This window comes from Octopus bimaculoides, chromosome 3, assembly GCF_001194135.2.
Source record: "Octopus bimaculoides isolate UCB-OBI-ISO-001 chromosome 3, ASM119413v2, whole genome shotgun sequence".
NCBI classification, from domain to species: Eukaryota; Metazoa; Mollusca; class Cephalopoda; order Octopoda; family Octopodidae; genus Octopus; species Octopus bimaculoides.
The window spans coordinates 157,685,738-157,701,332 of NC_068983.1; the positions used below are offsets into that span (position 1 = coordinate 157,685,738).

General features: G+C 35.7%; 1 protein-coding gene across 5 annotated transcripts in view; it reads right to left on the reverse strand.

Moving 5' to 3' along the window:
- Positions 1–6,838: 6,838 nt before the first annotated feature.
- The window catches only part of LOC106883935 (eukaryotic translation initiation factor 2-alpha kinase 1), a 60,688-nt gene continuing 51,931 nt past the window's right edge, over positions 6,839–15,595 (reverse strand). For all 5 annotated transcript variants that reach the window (XM_052966643.1, XM_014935081.2, XM_014935082.2 and 2 more), the window contains 2 exons: positions 12,489–12,573; positions 6,839–11,548 (listed from right to left, as the gene is read on the reverse strand). In XM_052966643.1, the coding sequence (XP_052822603.1) occupies positions 11,526–11,548; positions 12,489–12,573 (108 nt within the window). In that variant the 3' untranslated portion in view covers positions 6,839–11,525. The remainder of the gene's footprint in view (positions 11,549–12,488; positions 12,574–15,595) is intronic.

Below are 15,595 nucleotides of genomic sequence, written 5' to 3' on the forward strand. Positions count from 1 at the left end.
TTATTATATTTATCTTATGATATTTACTTTACTTTATATTATACTCATTTATTGTGCTTTTAATTATTAATTTTTCTATATGTGATAGTGGATTTTCATCGATGAGTTCTTGAAAATTGGTTATTTTCCCTAAAACTATATATATTTTATATATACTTTATCTATAAGGCTCAATTTAATTTTTTATAAATTGATTTTAATTGAGTTTTTTACCTGTAATTTTGGATTTTGTCCCTAATAATATTATTATATATATATATATATATATATGTGTGTGTGTGTGTGTGTGTGTGTGTGTGTGTGTTTCCTTGTCATGAAATTACTAACAGTTGTAAATGATTATCATTGTCATTCATTTCTAGCATACTGTGAGATCAAGTCTGGCCATAGGGAAATATTACATTGCTTGGAAACAGGTGAGGTTTAGTGATAGAAAGGGCATCTCCATAAATTCTGTCCAACCATTACAAGCATTGTAAAGAGGATGTTAAAATGATGAAATGATGTTGGTAATGATGATGTTTCTTATTCATCACACTATTATCAGTAATATTATTAATGCTATTAATATAATTATTATTATTATTATTATTATTGTTCAGTAGTTTTATTTTTATAACGTGCTTTCACTTCACTACCGAGCGCAGCTCTGTGCGCCTTGGGTATGTGCTGTGGTTTGCTGTGGTGCTCTTATGTTTACTGTATTGAAAGTGTTTTGCGTAGAATGTGTGCAGTACCCAGTAGTGCAATTTTCTGTATGTTATATATATTTGTAACTCCTGGTGTTTTTGTTATGTATTTGTCTGGATATTTTTTTATTATACCTAAGGCACCTACTATGATAGGAATTGTTTCTGTTTTTAGATTCCACAATCAAGTTATCTCTATTTCCAGGTCTTTGTATTTTGAAAGTTTTTCCATTTCTTTTAGAGAAACGTTGTCATCTGCTGGTATTGATACATCAATTAGAAAGCATTTTTTTTCTTCATGATCTTTGATAACTATATCTGGTCTATTTGCCTTAATTTCTCTATCTGTGTGTATTGGCATATCCCAGAGTATGGTTGCTTTCTTGTTTTCTGTGACCTTTTCTGGCATGTGTTTATACCATTTATTATTATTATTATTATTATTATTATTATTATTATTAAGAAGAATGTAACTAGATCCTCTTTACTATTGGGACAATTATTATTATAGAAACAAAGGTCAGGTTTGGTCTTATTTCTGGTAGGATTTATGTGGCTAGTGGGTTACTACTGATAACCTTAGGCATCTATATGTTTTTGGCTGTCTTTCAAGTGCTCAGAACCCTCCTGATAATCCTTGCTGTCCCTAAGAGGCAAACTTCTTGTAGGAGCTCTGCTGGGCATTCTATTTCAATCTCCTTCAGCCATTTGTCTATATCTTGGCTTACTATTCTCGACGCATCAATTATTATACGCACGACCTTTACTGTTTGCATGCTCCAAATTCTTCCTATTTCGAATTTTAAAGGATTGTATTTTCTTTGCTTTTCTTCCTCTTTCTTTATGATCCTGGAATCAAACAGACATGATGGGTTGATAAGTAAGCAACTTCGCTTTTCCTTATCTATGATTGTAATATTTGGTCTATCGTTTTCTAACTTCTTGTCTATTTGAATAGGAAAGTCCCACAAAATCTTACATTTCTCCAACTCTAGTACTATTTTGACTTGATGATTGTGGCATGTGTTTCCAGCTTCAAATCCCCACTTGTGGCACAGTTTCCAGTGTAAAACTTTTACAACCTGGTTGTATCTCCATTTCTTATATTCTTCCTGTACCAAGTTGGGGCATTCTTCCACAATGTGTGCCACTGTCTCCTCTTTGATCTGTTTTATCATTATTATCATTATTACTAGGTCATTGCTCATTGCTATACTTCCAGTAAAAATATTGGGTCATCCCATAAATAATGCAGATTTTTTTAATACTTCATTTATTTTTCAGAATAAAGACAAAGTTCTTTTTTTACTCTAAAATATACTCTCCTTCATTTTCTACAATGCTCTTCCATGTATCTAGTAGACTTGCAAGGTCTCTCTTCCAAAATTCACTTGTCCGTGATGAAAAATGCTCCTCCAGTACCGTTCTGATTTCGTCTACAGAATTCGTATTTTTTCAGTCCAAATGATTTTGAAGACTGTGGAATAAATAATAATCAGATGGGGCAATGTTTGGCGAATACAGTGAGTGGGGCATCCTTTCCCATTCAAACTACTCCAGCCTTTGGAATGTCATCTTTGCTGTCTGTATATGGCCAAGCATTATCCTGATCGAAGAACATCTTTTGTCTTGAAACCAAAGATGGTCATTTTCCTTCAAGCACTGACTTAAGCCACTCAAACTGCTCACAATAGATCTCCTTTGTTATCGTTTGGTTTGGGTTTAACAGTTCAAAGTGGACTAAACCTTTCATATCCCGCCAAACAGATAATAACACTTTACGTGGGTGAAGACCTTCTTTAGCCTGGGGTGCTGGTGTTTCTCCTTTCCCTACCCACTGTCTTTGGCACTTGACATTTTTATAGAGAACCCATTTCTCATCACCAGTCACTATTTGGTCCAAACAAAGGTTCATTTGTGAGATGTGGCTACAAAGAAGAGCACACAATCACTCTCTGCACGTGATTAGACTCAGAAAGTTTGTGATGAACCCATTGACCCAATTTGCTGGCTTTTTTGATGGCACACAAGTGTTGATGAATGGTTGAATGAACAAATCCAAGCTTCTCTGCTAGTTCCTCAACAGTTACGATGGGATTTTGTTCCATCAGGGTTTGCAGGACATACTTGTTGAGCTCTACAGATAATCCAGGACGAGGCTTGTCTTCTGTAGTTTCCGGGTTGGAATTTCTGTAACCACTGTTGATACTGGCTTATGCTTATTGTCTTATCTCCATATACTGCATTAATATTCCTTGCACTTTCTGTTGTGTTGTTGCCTTTATTCAACTCCTAAAGCAAAATATACCAAATATGCACCTTTGTCACTTCCATTATAGCTTTGAAAAAATAACTGTTAAAATTGAATTGTACTCTTCAGAACTTACACTAAGAATAACTACAAGGTAAAATTACTACCTGCTTTTACAGCAAGTTGATGCAGGTAGTTTATCCTGTCCCCCTCTAATTTTTGGTTCATGCAATTGAAAAAATTGCATTATTTATGGGATGACCCAATATTTGTTAATCAGGCATGTACCTTCATAAATTTTTCAAATTGAAAGGCTTTTTGTTAAAGTCTGTGTTGCATTGTCTATATGTTGAAAGGAATACAGAAATACCTGCACACACATAACCCCACCAAAATAACTATATGTATTATATGCATATAGCCTTTTTTTTAAGTCTTTGTTGCATTGTATTGACAGACTTGCACTTAAAATTCTCACATTTTAAATCAAAACTTGTTAGTTACTGAGGTGAAAACACTACCTATTTATCTATCTTTTACACACACACACACACTCTCTCTCTCTGTCACTGTATTTCTCTCTCTACAACTTTTTCACCTCTCTCTCTCTCTCACTGTATTTATCTCTCAACAACTTTTTCACCTCCCCTTCTCTCTCTCTACACAGATGTTGTTACGAACAAACAGATGGAGATCAATTTCTCTTTTATAATATTATTATCATAAGTAATATAGTTATTATTATTAGTATTAGTAGTAGTGTTGATGCTAATATTTGAGTAATTTCTAGGTAAGTTTTACTTTTGCTCCTAATTTTATTTTTGATTTCACTCATATTATTATTACAAGGTAGTTGTAGCAAGAGATGCTATTATTATTGTTAGAAAAGTTGATGTTAGAATTAGTCACAGCAACACAAATGTCATTATTATAATTATTATATCCAGGGTTAAAAGAACCTAGTTCAGTTTTCATCTGTTAGAAACTACAATTATAGATTCAAGATTTTGTATAGTTGTGAAAGGCAACTATATAGTGGAAGTATTAAATATGGAGTGATACTGAGGCTGAAATGGGATATTAGACTTTAGAATATTAAAGAAAAGCTTATCTAGATTTATTCAGAAAACAAGATGGAGGTAGGTGTAAAGCATAGAACTGACTACCTTCTGCTCCTGTTTTGTCATCCAAGACATTTTAGTTGGGTAGAATCATTATTCAAAAGATGAGTTTTGGGCCCATCTGTGCCATCATTTTTTGAGATAATCTTGGGCAATACCAGGGACATATGATTAGTATTAGAATTATACTTTAAAAGAAAAGGGTGTATTTCATGGAGAACTCTATGACAGTGAAAATCAGAATTATACTTATTGTTCATAGAAAATAGGATAATATTGGATTTATTCAATATATCCAATATGTCTTTAATATTATTGGAGATTTGTGTAGAAGTAGAATTTTGAGTTTAGAATTAAGGATGCCAGATATTTTATCAGAGAAACCACTGGTTAGCAGGGACTTATTATAGTAAGGTGTGTGATTATTAGCCAGTGACATGTAAAAGCACCTGTATCGGTGACACATGGTAGCATTCGTGCTGGTGACACGTAAAAGCACCTGTTCTGGTGACATGTAAAGGGCACCTACTACACTCTTGGAGTAGTTTGTGTTAGGCATCCAGCTGTAGAAACCAAGCCAAAATAAGACTGGAACGGCTTTTTGGCTTACCAGTTCCAGTCAAACTGTCTAACCCATGCCAGCATGGAAAATGGATGTTAAATGATGATGATCTTCATTTGCAGATAGGCTGGAAATTCTAATGGAAACACTATGAATCTATAGGGGTTAAATTTAACATTACTCTACTGGAAACATTCATTAGTTTTATGAAAGAGAAAATACAAGCCTGAATTTAAATCTAAAGTAACATCTATGAAATTAGCTGTATCAAACTATTATCAAAGATAAGGTATAAATTGAAATTGTGGAAAAATTTATGTAGAGCTTTGTAGATAGGTTGAATAATTTGGAATAATTGGTAGCAATGAGCAAATTACTGTCTCTATATAGGCCACCTTCAGTTTTAGGAAAATGTGTTAGCAGTCAGTATACAAAAAAATAAGCTAACTGGGTCAGTAACTTGCTTGGAATCAGAAGAATTTAGAAGTGGATGATTGACACTAGAATTTATTATTGAAAAAAATAAGAGTTTTTCTTGTCATTAGTATCATGTCTATATTCATCACAGAGTGAATGTGTTAGTTTCCTAGCTTTATTCAGTAAAATATGGGATATAGAAAAATAATAGTTTTTAATACTGAGTATTGCTTTTATTAGGAACCAAGTTGTTATCTCACCAGTATTACCCCAAAGATTAAGCTTATCTTTGACAACAAGAATAATTCTATCCAAAATAGGTTTACTAATATATCTGAGGCTGGATGTAGTGGGGCAGATAAGTTTGATTGAAGGTTTAATGAGAAGATCAGCCTTGTGACAAGGTCAAAGGCTAAGAAAAGTAATGCTAAGATTGTGAAGTCTTGCATGCATTAATTTCAACTCTTTCTGTTAATAACTGCATTGTTTTTTTTTTCAGCTAAACTGACATATGATTGTTCAAAGAAAACTTCAAAAGTAACTAGAAGTGACTTCTCTTGAAAATGGGCAAATTTGGCATTGTGGTGTTATCAAGTACCGGCAGAAAAAGGGTTTGCCCCTAAGGATATTCATACTGACATGCTTGCTATATTATGGGATGACACTCCAGCTTTATCAACAAAAGTGGGCAACTGAATTTAAGAAGAGGAAGAGAGAGTCATGAAAATGACCCAAGGTCTGAATGTCCTGCAACTGCCATCACCAAGGAAAACTTTGATCATGTTCACCATATGGAAAATTTGACATTGTTTGAGGTAGCTCCAGCTGGTTTTCTTGAATGTTTCCTAAGCCAGGAGGAGTGTTGGTTCATCACTTTGAACCAGAGACAAAAAGACAATCCGTGCAGTGGAAACACTCCTCCTCATCTGCTCCAAACAAAGCTAAGGTCATTTCATCTGCAGGGAAGGTAATGGCCTCAGTTTTTTGGGATGCAAAAGGCATTGTGTTTATTGAATATCTTCTAAAAGGCTACACCATCAATGAGGTGTACTATGCCAACTTGCTGAAGTAGTTATGAAAGGCTATGAAGATCAAACACCTGGGAAAACTGAGAGAAGGAGTCTTGTTTCTTCAGGACAAAGCTCCAGCACACAAGTTATTGGTTTAAATGGTTGTTGTGGATGACTGTGGCTTTGAACTGGTTGATCAGCCTCTTTATTCTCCTGATTTGGCCCCATCTGGCTATCACCTGTTTCCCAACATGTAAAAACATGGCTGGGAACCAGTATTGCAGTGATGATGACATCATATCTGCTGTTAATGACTTTTTTGAACAACAGGATGAAAGAAGTGTGTGGACTGCAAGGGAGAGTATGTTGATCACAGTTGGTCTCATTCCATGAGAGTATCTTGGTCAGCCTATGAACTTTTCAGTCAGTTTTCTCTCTCTTTCTTCTGAGCTCTATACTGTTTTACATAATTTTCTTCAAAACGTTTTTTCTTACTAAATCAGAACCAAGAGATGCATACTCACTTTCAGAGAGCATGCACAAGTCTCAATGGAAAAAAGGGACAAATATTTAGGTTGATTTGTAAAATGATGTTGATGACTATGAAATTGAAACATGGACACATAAAAAGGCTTGCTTTTTGTTCAACCTACACACCATGTCAATAATATGCTTTCTTTTTAAACTAGGAGAAGCAATTATTCAAACTTTTTTACTGTAATTCTGTAATGAATTTGTTACACTTTATAATTTCAACATTTTTTCTAAAATAAAGTTCCACAAACTAGTATTTTTTAAAAAATAGCTTTAATGTCAAAAAAATGAATAAAAGTTGTACAAAGGTATTAACAATTTATAAAAATATGAACAAAATATGTCGTATGTTAGTATAGATGGAATAATAGTTTATTAGATTTGTATACTGTTAGATGATTTGGTTTTTATAGCTTACTGCTGGCCAATGAAATAATAAAATGAAAATATTCAATATTAACAAGGTAGACATGCAATGTAATGTGTCTTTCATAGAAGTACATCATGATTAGTGTAGTAACGTTTGAATTCATGAACAGTAGCGTATTATAAGTTAGTATAACAAAAATTGACACAGCCTAAATAAAAATAAACACAATCACATTATATCAAACAAGTATTTGGATTTCTCTTGATTTTCGAACACTTCTCACACTTGTTCCATACCACCACTAACTTTCCACTCATAATTCTTTTCATTAAACACAGGTATGGCTGTGAGGTTAAGAAGTTCACTTCCCAACCATGTGGCTTCTGGTTCAGTTCCACCACATGGCATTTTGGGCAACTGTCTTCCATTATAACCTTGATCCAATCAAAGCATTATGAGAAGATTTGGTTGGTGGAAACTGAAAGAAGCTTGTTGTTTGTGTGTGCGCACTCACACTTGTATGTGTGTCTGAAAAATCACTGATCTACATGCAGTGATGTCATCATTTCCCATATTAACAAATCATTGCTGGTTTCATACCATTCAAAATGTGTAGAATAAGAGGTCCCTGACTTAAAAAAAAAGGTAAGGGTTAATGCTAAGAAAGGCATCTGGCTGTAAAACAATTGCCTCAGTAATATAGCCATTTACTCCATGCTAGTATGGAAAAAACCCAAACCCAAATAATAAGCTTATTATCAACTGATTAATCATTGTTAGTAATATTATTGTCTCTAAATCTTCCATCCTATTTCTAATACATCACACATTGCCTCCTTATCCAACATTGCTAATATTCTTGCTGGCATTCCTCTATTATCAGATTGATTGTACATACATATATTTTCATGTACAACATACATGCGCAATAAGAGGCAGTTAACTAATAAGAAAAGAAATAGGTAAAGGTCTACTACTGAGAGGTAGATAGTATGAGTGAAAGATTTGCTGTAGGCGCGGGCATGGCTGTGTGGTTAAGAAGCTTGCTTCCCAGCTGCATGGTTTCGGGTTCAGTCCCACCGTGTGACACCTAGGGCAAGTGTCTTCTGCTATAGCCCCGAGCCGACCGAAGCTTTGTGATTGAATTTGGTAGGCGGAAGTTACTGCTGTGTGTGTATATGTCTGTGTATGTGCTTGTGCCTCTCTCCCAGAGAGTGAGAGAGGGTACGTATAATAATTCTGCTTGTCATTGCTTTACTGACTCCATTGGTAACACTTTCACATGATTATAGAAAAAGAGGGAGAGATGCATCCATGAAGTGAGGTGGAGGGAATGTAATTGCAATGCTTTCATGTGATTAGTTGAAGGGAGAAAGAAAAAGAGGATGAGGATAAGGCAAAGAGTGAGACAGAAAGAGAGAGAAGCGTCCATGATGTAAGGTAGGGAGAACGTAATATTTATTACATGGTTAAAAAAGTTAGTTGAAGGTAGAGGTGAGTTACAAATATAATTTTAGCAGAAGGGTGATGTTCTGATGATGAGATTAAAGAAAGGCAAAGAAAGAAGGAGGGAGAGAGAAATAGAGATGATGATGGTGGTTGTGGTAGTGATTGGATAATGAAAATTGTATTTTTTATAAAAAATTGAACTAAGTTTTTTTTTATATTACCTATCACTTAACACATCATCATCATCATCGTTTAACGTCCGCTTTCCATGCTAGCATGGGTTGGACGATTTGACTGAGGACTGGTGAAACCGGATGGCAACACCAGGCTCCAGTCTGATTTGGCAGAGTTTCTACAGCTGGATGCCCTTCCTAACGCCAACCACTCAGAGAGTGTAGTGGGTGCTTTTACGTGTCACTCGCACATGCGCATAAATTCAATTCCGTGAAATATTCACTCTTTTACATGTTTCAGTTATTTGACTGAGGCCATACTGGAGCACCATCTTTAGTTGAACAAATCGACTCCAGGACTTATTCTTTGTAAGCCTAGTACTTATTCTATCGGTCTCTTTTTGTTGAACTGCTAAATTTCAAGGACATAAACACACCAACATTAGTTGTCAAGCAATGGTGGAGGGACATACACAGACACACACATATAGATAGATATGCATATATATATATATTCACAATGGGCTTCTTTCAGTTTCCTTATACCAAATCCACTCATGAAGCTTTGGTTGGCATGAAGCTATAGTAGAAGACCCTTGTCCAAGGTGCCACGCAATGGGACTGAATCCAGAACCATGTGGTTGGGAAGCAAGCTTCTTACCACACAACCACACCTGCCCCTAAATATACAGGATATATTTTTTTTGCTTATGGGAAAAAAAGAGTGAATTTTATAGTCTTAAGTCTATAAAATTGTGCATAAAGTATATAAAATGAATTAAGTAATCATCATATTCCAATTTCTTTCACTTTCCAATGAGTAGCAGATAAGCAACTACCTTTCCATACAGACACAACACAGGCTTTGTTTTCAGGATTTTTGGATAAAGTTTTAAGAAATAACCCAATAGGTTTACCATAAATTCCGTTAAATATTCATGGGTCCCGATAGTTCTTATTAACATAGTTATAATTCTTAACAATATTCTAATCTATAATGTTTATAAGAAGCTAAACATGATGACTTTACTTAATAGAGATGAAAAATCACTTCATAACATTGATATCCTGAATATGATTATATAGTCTTCATTTTTATCACAGCTTTTCTTGTTTTCCCACTTGATTATCTTTGATACAATTTGACTTTTGCTAGATACTCTATTTGAAAATAAAACCTTTAAATAGTACCTCTATAAATAATGAGTTATAAAAGAAACACTATAAAAAAAAAAGATAATTCTTTCTTGAGCTTTTATCAAATCATAAAAGAATATCATCACTGTTTTTATATAATTAATATGAGTTAAGAGGAAGGCAGTGAGCTAACCGAATCATTAGCACACCAAGCGACATTTCATCTGTCATCACACTCTGATTTCAAATTCTGTCCAGAGATCGACTTTGCCTTTCATCTTTTGGGGATTGATAAAATAAGTACCAGTTGAACACTGGGGTTGATGTGATCAACTTAACCCCTCCCCACGAAATTGCTAGCCTTACAATATGGACATTTCTCCATATTTCCCTTGTATTTCCTATGTTTCACCACCAGGCATTTCTTATAAAGAGAAACAAAGGTAACAGTTTCTTTAACTTCTTCCATACACCTTGCACTTTCGGCTAATGTTTACATTAATTCCACAGCTTTAGCTTATGCACCCCCACTCACCCTGCCTTATCCAGATACTTCAAGGTCTTAGATTTTTATGTTTACTTTTAGTCCTTTTGTAATTCCTCAACAGATTCCACAATGAGAATCAGGTTGTGAGCATTTCAAGGAACCTTTCATTAATGCGGATAGGCGCAAGCATGACTTGCACCCCAAGTCATCTAGTTTCAGGTTCTGTCCCACTGTGCAGCATCTTGGACAAGATGCCTTTTAACTAGTGAGTGGATTTGTGGACGGAAACCTTTTGTGTGTGTGTGTGTGTGTGTGTGTGTGTGTGTGTGTGTGTGTGTACCTTTGTCTTGACATCACGTAATGGTTGTGAACGAACATCCTATCATACAAGTGGTGTTGCTCACTTCCAGTCTTCCGTAAAAGAACATGTCCAACAATGGGAAATACTACCTTGTTTTGTAACAGGTGAGGTTTGGTGTCAGGAAGGGCATCTGGCCTTAGAAAATCTGCCTCAATGAATTCGGTCTGGTCCAAGCAAACATGGAACAGTGACAGTTCAAGGATGATCCTGCTTTAAGCACCTTGATACATGGCTTGAACTGTTCTCACAAAATATTTATCTACAACCAGCTTTCTCATTGCTGCCAATCTAGAGAGGATGGAATTCTGCAAAAGGTATTTTCAATTAAAAACCTAGAATACAGAAATGGCAAAACCTTTCTAGAAAATGGAGACATGAAATTTATAAACTCTTTGCAAACATACCAGAAGATCTAAACTAATTTACAATAAAATGTTTATCTTGTGTGAAATGAAGATATTTGGTAATTTTTTTTGAGGTTAATGAAAGGAAAATATAAATTTTATGGGAATTTTAGATAAAAAAGCAAATTAATTTCATAAAAGTTTTTAAATATTTAAAAGTGCAAGTGGAAGTTTACATATCCATCTTTTATACATTATTATTGAAGCAAAAAAAAAAAAGCATTTCATTTCAAGATATTCTGGCAAATTGTTGGTAGTGCTTAGTCCCAGGTCAGCCTTGAGTGATAAAGCTGACATATGATCAAAAGACTTCCAGACATGACCATCCTGTCTTTCAGGCATTGCGTACACTAGATTACATTGTCCAGTGTATCATTTTTAAAAAAATGAGTCATGTAAAAGAAATCTGACTGCTATTTCCAGTAGACCACACAGAGGTGCACCTGTTTTTGGTTCCTTGGTGGAAGTAGATGCAGAAGGTGTAAAGAAGGAAGAAATAATTGGATTACACCTGAGAGTTCTTCAAAAGAGACTTGTCACCTTTCTTAATTGACATGGTTTCATTTTTCTGTACGCATTCTCTCTGAAGTAAATGAAAAACAATACATATTTGATGTTAATGTTATAAATACAGAATCTGCATCTATAAAATTAATTTAGATTGAAATAGTTTTAACTATTACTCCATATGATTAAAATGTTTTAACAATAGTATGAGTTAAGCATGAAGTAAAAATGATGATTATCAGAGTTTAATTCAATATTATATTCACGAAGCTTCAAATTCTGAATATGTAAAACTTAAACCTTATGATCAACAAAATAATTTTCTTAATCATTTATTTTTCTAAGTAAGGTGTGAAATCTTAAGATTTTATGAGAAATCAATGACAAATTTTGTGCTTTATGCCTTTCTCCAAAGTATTAGCAATACAAATGAAAAGAAATGGCTCCAATTTATAGAATGCATCACCATTAATTATAACTTATATTAAGTGGGTAAATGATGATGATAATCATCATTTAATGTCTGTTGTCCATGCTGGCATGGGTTGGACAGTTTGACTGAGTTGGTATGCTGGAAGGCTGCAGTATGATTTGGCATAGTTTTCTATGGCTGGATGTTCTTCCTAACACCAACCACTCCGAGAGTGTAATGGGTGCTTTTATGTGCCACTGGTATGAGTGCCATTTGCTTGACACCGGTATCTGCCATGGCTGTGATTTTGCTCGGCTTGATGGGTCTTCTTCTCAAGCATGACATAATGTCAAACGTCTTGGTCATTGCCTCCATGAGGCCCAACACTCAAAAGAAGCTCGACCACTTTGTCACCATGAGGCCCCGTGCTCAAAAGGAACTCAACCACTTTGCCTTCACGAGGCCCAACGTTCAAAAGGAACTCAGCCACTTCACTTCCGTCAGGCCCAATGCTCGAAAGGAACTCAGCCATAACTGGAAAAAGAAAATTAGAATTATTTATTCCAATAGCCCTAGATATTTAAGAAAGAAATAGAGATCTTACCTTCATGACTATGTAGTAATAATTCTAATTCTTTTACTCTGTTTTTTAGACAGGCAATCTCTCTCTTTTGCTCTCTGATAATATCCTAACAATAGGAACAAGAAAAAATAAAATAAGTAAGCAATTATACAAATGAAACTTTGAAAATTACACTTCAGACTATATTAGGGTTATACAAAGTGGTATCAAAAGGTTTTCAGGCTAATAAAAAATAACTTATTTACCGAAGTTTTAACATCATCACCTTCGAAAGAGTCCCCTTGTACAGCAATACACTGGTCCCAGCATTCCTGCTAGTTTTGGAATCCAGCCCGAAAGTTACTTTCCATAAGCGAGTCAAGAACCTTCTGCAATTCACTCTGGATCTCAATAACGGTGTTAAAATGGCAACCTCTGCCTTTTCATCTTGGAGAAGAGATAAAAGACCGCAGGTGCTAAATCTGGTAAATAGTGCAAGTGTGGAAGGGGTACTATGTTGTTTTTGGTGAGAAACTCAAAAGTGAGGAGAGCTTGGTGACAGGGTGCATTGTTGTGAAGAATCCAACTCTTCGCACTCCACAGATCTGGTCACTTTCACTGAATGTCCTCCGTCAAACACTTCAAAACATCACAGTAGAACTCTCGAGTGACGATTTAGCCTTGGGGGATGAATTCTTGATACACAATAGCACATTTCCAGGGGTGATGATCATGGCGGTTCTTCTAGATCACTCATCATCTTTCAGAGACATTCTTCTGCTTTTGAGGCACCTGTGCCACTTGAAACATTGCATATGACCCATTGCTGTAAGCTTGCCGAAGCATGTTCAAAGTCTCTGTAGCAGACTTCCCAAATTTAATGCCAAATTTCACGTTCGCTCTTTTTTTCTGTCCATGACAAAATTGCAGACTACTACATACGCGTGATCGCAAAAATACAAATTTCACAACTTGCAAAGTAAACACAGCAGTGTCACTTGGTACACTGCCTCATGAAGGTCACTGCTAGCTCTCACCACGCATGCAATTGTGTACTGCCATCTGTCGGTATGCTACAGAACTAGTCTAGGAACATTTTGACACCAACTTCATATATGTCTGCCGCAAGAATATTTGGTAGTCCCAAAACACCCAGAAATTGAACCCAGATCATTGTATCAAATGCAAAATCAACTAAACAACACAACAGTGATTTGCTCAATTATTGATGATATAACTAAAAAATTGCCCATTTAGATGTTTGGTGAAACAAAATCTTAATTTCATCTTTGGCACACTTTTTCTGATAAGGACACCAGACATATATTTAGTGTGTTTTAGCCACTAGCCAGCAGAACCCGTAAGCAGCAGTGACACATGCTTAGCTATAGCACCAAAGCCAATGGATGGTGACAGTAATGATGATGATAGCTAAATCAACAAGCTGCTAAAATCACATGACGATAGATACTGTTGTTTTTGACTGCAACATCTCATACAAACTTTGAATTATCTCACTTGGTATAAGCATCTCTTCTTTGTTGCTTGTAGCAGTGACAATAGAAAGTTTGCTAATGATAAGAATACATTTTTTTGCATTTAAAATCTCAATGAAATTTGTGTTCTTTCCATTGACTTAACACAACCAAATCATCATCATCATCATCATCGTCATCATCGTTTAACGTCCGCTTTCCATGCTAGCATGGGTTGGACGACTTGACTGAGGACTGGTGAAACCGGATGGCAACACCAGGCTCCAGTCTAATTTGGCAGAGTTTCTACAGCTGGATGCCCTTCCTAACGCCAACAACTCCGAGAGTGTAGTGGGTGCTTTTACGTGTCACCTGCACGAAGGCCAGTCAGGCGATACTGGCAACAGCCACGCTCGAAATGGTGTCTTTTATGTGCCACCCGCACAAGCCAGTCCAGGGGCACTGGCAACGATCTCGCTTGAAAATCCTACGGAGGCCAGTCAGGCGATACTGGCAACAGCCACGCTCAAAATGGTGCATCTTATGTGCCACCCGCACAAGAGCCAGTCCAGGGGCACTGGCAATGATCTCGCTCGAAAATCCTATGGAGGCCAGATGATTACAGAAAATCAGAAATGTCTTATCATAGCATGTTTTAAATTCTCTGGTTAGTATTCAGTGTAACTGATGTACATCATATCTAAAATAGATATATAATACATCCTTATAATTTTTCTGTTTGTTTATCTATTGCAGCTTACTGTAAGTAGTAAAATTAATGTAACACAGTTTTTGTCCTTTGGTTGCAACTGCTATTTCCTGTTTGTTTACCCCTAGAAAGTATGAAAAATGGCTAATATTTCCTTCAAACTTTGCTTTTGTCATATTTATTAAATCCTCAAAGAATCCCTTTTAGCATGGCTATGATGCTTCCCAACTACTCCTGCTCAAGTGGTTAAGATCAAGCAACTGACAAGCAAATCTATGGTATTGAGCAGAATATTTGCTATAACGATATTTCTGCCTCAGCAACTCTGCACTGAATCTGTCTGAAATGTAATGGAAAATGGGTCAGTTTCAAAATGTTTATGTCCAGATCACAAAAGTCTGAAGGGAATAGTAATCATTTCCTTTGATTTCTAGATAGAAGCAAATAGTAAATAATACTTACTGACCAGACAAAAAAGAAAAGAAAGAATTGTTACAGTGTTATGCTGCACACGATATATAATTGAACAGGAATAAAGGATGGCAGTTAAAGATTTCTTTTTGTATTTATACAATTACTCCATGCAGAGGAAATTGTTAAATTTTTTTACAAGACCCAGCTCTTACAACATTACGACTGGGTGTTGAGGCAGTTACTCAACAACTCAAATGTGGACGTAATATACCTTGATTTTGCAAAAGCTTTTGACAAAGTGGATCATGGTGTGATATGCCACAAACTGCGTGATCTTGGCATAGCTGGAAAACTTGGAGAGTGGTTACATGACTTTCTGAAAGATAGAAGTCAGGCAGTAGTGGCTAATGGAGCCACCTCTATGAAAATACAAATAATGAGCGGTGTTCCACAGGGCACTGTCTTGGGACCATTGCTTTTTATAGTCGCTCTCTCAGATATGCCTTCAAGTGCCCGGATAGTCACTCTTGCAAGCTACGCAGATGATACAA